Genomic DNA, 6,244 nt, shown 5'->3' on the forward strand with positions numbered 1-6,244 from the left:
GTTGGAAACACAAGTGGTGGGTACAGTTTCACTACAGCATGAGGTTAATGATCCCCTTTCTGGTGTTCTGCTAGTCACACTGTTACTTACAGATGCTAGTTGAAATGCATGTTTGAGACAATTAGCAACCAATCAACCAATCAACACATCTCTGTCTGTCTGTCTGTCTGTTTGTCTGTCTTTGTTCTACAGCCATCAGAACCACAGAGGAACCAACAACCTCCCCTCCTCTGACAATAAACTTCACAACAACAGAGGAACCAACACCCTCCCCTCCTCTGGCAATAAACCTCACAACAACAGAGGAACCAACAACCTCCCCTCCTCTGACAAACAACCTCACAACCACAGAGGAACCCACAACCACTCCTCCTCTGACAATAAACCTCACAACCACAGAGGAACCAACAACCTCCACTCTTCTGACAACAAACCTCACGACCACACAGATTTCACCTGCACTTCCAACTACCACCCAAAAAACTACTGAACTCACAACCACACCTACAAATGTTAGTACAACTACCACAGCATCCACAACTACCACAGCATCCACAACTTTAAGTACACACCCAACCACCGATCTCACAACCCATATTGTGGACGGTACAACAACGAGCAGTGGGCCTAGTAAGTACAAAATTAACTTTTGTTCAAATTTTAACAAATGATTTGCGTATGTGTGTTGTAATAATGTGGACTGACTGTGTTTCCACAGGATACGTTGTTGTACTGAGGATAAAACTGTCCTCTCTGATCCCACTAACAGATGACTACATCAGAAACGTGCTTTTACAGCAGGTCAGTGTCAGATCAGACAGGTTTCTCCTCAGCTCTACCTGATAATCACTGTGTGTGTTGTGTTTCCAGCTCCGTGAGGAACTGATCAGACAAGGGCTGCCAGGGGACTTTGCGCTACGCCTGAGAGCCACTCATGGGATCAGTTCCTGAGGGAGGAACAGGAATTCAGATCAACATTCTTCACTCCTACTTGTCTTGTCTTCCTGGTTCTGATTCTGCAGAAAGTTCTTCTGAAGAAGAAGTGGTTCCTTATAATGACAGAATATGGTTGATTGGTACTAATCTCTTGGGACAGACGCACGTAACATGAATTATGATTTTTGTTCTGGGTTGCCAGGATTAGCTGAATGGACTGACAGTGCTTCTTACTGAATGTTAGTTGAATGACTAACATGACTGGGGTTCATTCCTGTTTGGTAATGTACAGAGGTAGACTGGGGTTCTTTCCTGTTTGGTAATGTACAGAGGTAGACTGGGGTTCTTTCCTGTTTGGTAATGTACAGAGGTAGACTGAGGTTCTTTCCTGTTTGGTAATGTACAGAGGTAGACTGAGGTTCTTTCCTGTTTGGTAATGTACAGAGGTAGACTGGGGTTCTTTACTGGTTGGTAATGTACAGAGGTAGACTGGGGTTCTTTCCTGTTTGGTAATGTACAGAGGTAGACTGAGGTTCTTTCCTGTTTGGTAATGTACAGAGGTAGACTGAGGTTCTTTCCTGGTTGGTAATGTACAGAGGTAGACTGAGGTTCTTTCCTGTTTGGTAATGTACAGAGGTAGACTGGGGTTCTTTCCTGTTTGGTAATGTACAGAGGTAGACTGAGGTTCTTTCCTGGTTGGTAATGTACAGAGGTAGACTGAGGTTCTTTCCTGTTTGGTAATGTACAGAGGTAGACTGGGGTTCTTTCCTGTTTGGTAATGTACAGAGGTAGACTGGGGTTCTTTCCTGTTTGGTAATGTACAGAGGTAGACTGAGGTTCTTTCCTGTTTGGTAATGTACAGAGGTAGACTGAGGTTCTTTCCTGGTTGGTAATGTACAGAGGTAGACTGAGGTTCTTTCCTGTTTGGTAATGTACAGAGGTAGACTGGGGTTCTTTCCTGTTTGGTAATGTACAGAGGTAGACTGGGGTTCTTTCCTGTTTGGTAATGTACAGAGGTAGACTGGGGGTCTTTCCTGTTTGGTAATGTACAGAGGTAGACTGAGGTTCTTTCCTGTTTGGTAATGTACAGAGGTAGACTGGGGTTCTTTCCTGTTTGGTAATGTACAGAGGTAGACTGAGGTTCTTTACTGTTTGGTAATGTACAGAGGTAGACTGGGGTTCTTTCCTGTTTGGTAATGTACAGAGGTAGACTGAGGTTCTTTCCTGTTTGGTAATGTACAGAGGTAGACTGGGGTTCTTTCCTGTTTGGTAATGTACAGAGGTAGACTGGGGTTCTTTCCTGTTTGGTAATGTACAGAGGTAGACTGAGGTTCTTTCCTGTTTGGTAATGTACAGAGGTAGACTGGGGTTCTTTCCTGTTTGGTAATGTACAGAGGTAGACTGGGGTTCTTTCCTGTTTGGTAATGTACAGAGGTAGACTGGGGTTCTTTCCTGTTTGGTAATGTACAGAGGTAGACTGAGGGTCTTTCCTGTTTGGTAATGTACAGAGGTAGACTGGGGTTCATTCCTGTTTGGTAATGTACAGAGGTAGACTGAGGTTCTTTCCTGTTTGGTAATGTACAGAGGTAGACTGGGGTTCTTTCCTGTTTGGTAATGTACAGAGGTAGACTGAGGTTCTTTCCTGTTTGGTAATGTACAGAGGTAGACTGGGGTTCTTTCCTGTTTGGTAATGTACAGAGGTAGACTGGGGTTCTTTACTGTTTGGTAATGTACAGAGGTAGACTAGGGGTTCTTTCCTGTTTGGTAATGTACAGAGGTAGACTGGGGTTCTTTCCTGTTTGGTAATGTATAGAGGTAGACTGGGGTTCTTTCCTGTTTGGTAATGTACAGAGGTAGACTGAGGTTCTTTCCTGTTTGGTAATGTACAGAGGTAGACTGGGGTTCTTTCCTGTTTGGTAATGTACAGAGGTAGACTGAGGTTCTTTCCTGTGTCAAGAATAGTTGGTTGAGGCTCCGTTTTCTGTGACATTTTAGTGACAGAGGACACAGGTAGGTAGGACCCACTTGTAAACACCCACACACACACTCAGGAAGACGTTTCACTTTCACTCACACATGGAGCATAAAGAAGAGTTAACATTGAGGTTGAATTGACACTGACGAAAGAGAATAAATTAACTGACTGACTAAAGAGAAGAAGAAATGAATTGGGAATTGATTGAAATCAATTAAAAGGTTTATTAAAAGGTTAAACATATTAAAAGTTAAAGGTTGAAAACATTGGGAGATATTAAAGGTGATAAAATAATGCAGGTGAGGAGAGTTATAATGTAGTTTTCTTTAAGTTGTGAATCATATAGACTGTGTTTCATTCTGCTTAGAGGACAAGGCCTTAGGAGGTTGATAACGAGACGTTATAATGGTCAAATGTTATAATGTTGAAATGTTTAAAATATTGAAGTATTAAAATATAACTGGAGTAATAAATTAGGTTGTAATAAGATTAGAATTGAGTAAAGGTAGTTTGAAAAATGTATGTTAAGAAGTTGATGTTAATGAAGTATATTAAAAGGTGCTAGCTTGATCTGGAAATCCCTTGAGGTTTCCTCATTGATAGACATGTTCTAGAACATTCTAGGTGGAACCCTTAATCTTACCTCATTGGTAGAAGTGTTCTAGAACATTCTAGGAGGAATCCTTTAGGTTACCTCATTGGTAGAAGTGTTCTAGAACATTCTAGGAGGAATCCTTTAGGTTACCTCATTGGTAGAAGTGTTCTAGAACATTCTAGGAGGAATCCTTAAGGTTACCTCATTGGTAGAAGTCTTCTAGTACATTCTAGGAGGAATCCTTAATGTTACTTCATTGGTAGAAGTGTTCTAGAACATTCTAGGAGGAATCCTTAATGTTACCTCATTGGTAGAAGTGTTCTAGAACATTCTAGGAGGAACCCTTAATGTTACCTCATTGGTAGAAGTGTTCTAGAACATTCTAGGAGGAATCCTTAAGGTTACCTCATTGGTAGAAGTGTTCTAGAACATTCTAGGAGGAACCCTTAATGTTACCTCATTGGTAGAAGTGTTCTAGAACATTCTAGGAGGAATCCTTAAGGTTACCTCATTGGTAGAAGTGTTCTAGAACATTCTAGGAGGAATCCTTAAGGTTACCTCATTGGTAGAAGTGTTCTAGAACATTCTAGGAGGAATCCTTAAGGTTACCTCATTGGTAGAAGTGTTCTAGAACATTCTAGGAGGAATCCTTAAGGTTACCTCATTGGTAGAAGTGTTCTAGTACATTCTAGGAGGAATCCTTAAGGTTACCTCATTGGTAGAAGTGTTCTAGAACATTCTAGGAGGAATCCTTAAGGTTACCTCATTGGTAGAAGTGTTCTAGAACATTCTAGGAGGAATCCTTAAGGTTACCTCATTGGTAGAAGTGTTCTAGAACATTCTAGGAGGAATCCTTAAGGTTACCTCATTGGTAGAAGTGTTCTAGAACATTCTAGGAGGAATCCTTAAGGTTACCTCATTGGTAGAAGTGTTCTAGAACATTCTAGGAGGAATCCTTAAGGTTACCTCATTGGTAGAAGTGTTCTAGAACATTCTAGGAGGAATCCTTAAGGTTACCTCATTGGTAGAAGTGTTCTAGTACATTCTAGGAGGAATCCTTAAGGTTACCTCATTGGTAGAAGTGTTCTAGAACATTCTAGGAGGAATCCTTAAGGTTACCTCATTGGTAGAAGTGTTCTAGAACATTCTAGGAGGAATCCTTTAGGTTACCTCATTGGTAGAAGTGTTCTAGAACATTCTAGGAGGAATCCTTTAGGTTACCTCATTGGTAGAAGTGTTCTAGAACATTCTAGGAGGAATCCTTAAGGTTACCTCATTGGTAGAAGTGTTCTAGAACATTCTAGGAGGAATCCTTAAGGTTACCTCATTGGTAGAAGTGTTCTAGAACATTCTAGGAGGAATCCTTAAGGTTACCTCATTGGTAGAAGTGTTCTAGTACATTCTAGGAGGAATCCTTAAGGTTACCTCATTGGTAGAAGTGTTCTAGAACATTCTAGGAGGAATCCTTAAGGTTACCTCATTGGTAGAAGTGTTCTAGAACATTCTAGGAGGAATCCTTAAGGTTACCTCATTGGTAGAAGTGTTCTAGAACATTCTAGGAGGAATCCTTAAGGTTACCTCATTGCTAGAAGTGTTCTAGAACATTCTAGGAGGAATCCTTAAGGTTACCTCATTGCTAGAAGTGTTCTAGAACATTCTAGGAGGAATCCTTAAGGTTACCTCATTGGTAGAAGTGTTCTAGTACATTCTAGGAGGAATCCTTAAGGTTACCTCATTGGTAGAAGTGTTCTAGTACATTCTAGGAGGAATCCTTAAGGTTACCTCATTGGTAGAAGTGTTCTAGAACATTCTAGGAGGAATCCTTAAGGTTACCTCATTGGTAGAAGTGTTCTAGTAGCTGTTAGTTTTTTAGACACCAACTGAGGGACTGAGCATCCCGAGGAGGAGACAAAAATCTGTTTATAAATTGTAGAAGGTAAGAACATGTTTTTCTTGTTATTAAATACAGTGCTTCTCATGAAATTGTGAAAAAAAATATATAATATTGTTACACCCTAATAAGGGTTTAGTTAAGGGTTTAGTTAAGGGCGCTGAAGGCATCTCTCAATTTAATCCAAGGAAATGTTTTGCTTATCATCGATTGATGATATTGATTTGTGATTGGTTGATCGAGGGTTTTTTATGCCTTTTTTTCTGTCATTTTGAATAAACTTGCTTTATTGTTCTGAAACCCTGTGTCATCAAAGAGTCATACAAGTGCGTGTCGTTTTACTCCAGGTTTCTGAAATAGACTGGATTCATTCAGGATTCATAGCATCTGGTTAAATAGTCTATCGGGAACCTGAGTTGCTGGTATGAAGGAACCTGAGACCCAACTAATGGTACTGAGTGCATTGGTAGGAGTCGTATGAGGGGTGATTCTGGGCTAAACCAACCCAGGAGAGAGTATCCACTCATAGTGTCCTAAGGTCCACGCTCTGGCCTGGACGATCCTGAAAAAAGAGGCGGATTCTCAACCAGCTTCATGATGTAGTCACCTGGAACGCATTTCAATTTACAGGTGTGCCTTGTTAAAAGTTAATTTGTGGAATTTATTTTCATGAGCCAATCAGTTGTGTTGTGACATGGTAGGGGTGGTATAGAGAAGATAGCCCTATTTGGTAAAAGACCAAGTCAATATTATGGCAAGAACAGCTCAAATAAGCAGAGAGAAACAACAGTCCATCATTACTTTATGACATGAAGGTCAGTCAATCCGGAAAATGTGGAAGTTTCTT

General features: G+C 40.7%; 1 protein-coding gene across 1 annotated transcript in view; it reads left to right on the forward strand.

The window, feature by feature from the left end:
* LOC109876094 (mucin-5AC) overlaps window positions 1–5,697 on the forward strand; it is a 34,469-nt gene extending 28,772 nt beyond the window's left edge. Inside the window, exons 8-11 of the mRNA XM_031808480.1 lie at window positions 1–16; window positions 193–630; window positions 719–801; window positions 871–5,697. The exon at window positions 1–16 is cut by the window's left edge and continues 40 nt beyond it. Coding sequence (XP_031664340.1) covers window positions 1–16; window positions 193–630; window positions 719–801; window positions 871–951 — 618 coding nt within the window. The 3' untranslated portion in view covers window positions 952–5,697. The remainder of the gene's footprint in view (window positions 17–192; window positions 631–718; window positions 802–870) is intronic.
* The last annotated feature ends 547 nt before the right edge of the window (window positions 5,698–6,244 follow it).

The sequence above is a fragment of the Oncorhynchus kisutch genome, linkage group LG28 (assembly GCF_002021735.2).
Source record: "Oncorhynchus kisutch isolate 150728-3 linkage group LG28, Okis_V2, whole genome shotgun sequence".
Classification (NCBI taxonomy): Eukaryota; Metazoa; Chordata; class Actinopteri; order Salmoniformes; family Salmonidae; genus Oncorhynchus; species Oncorhynchus kisutch.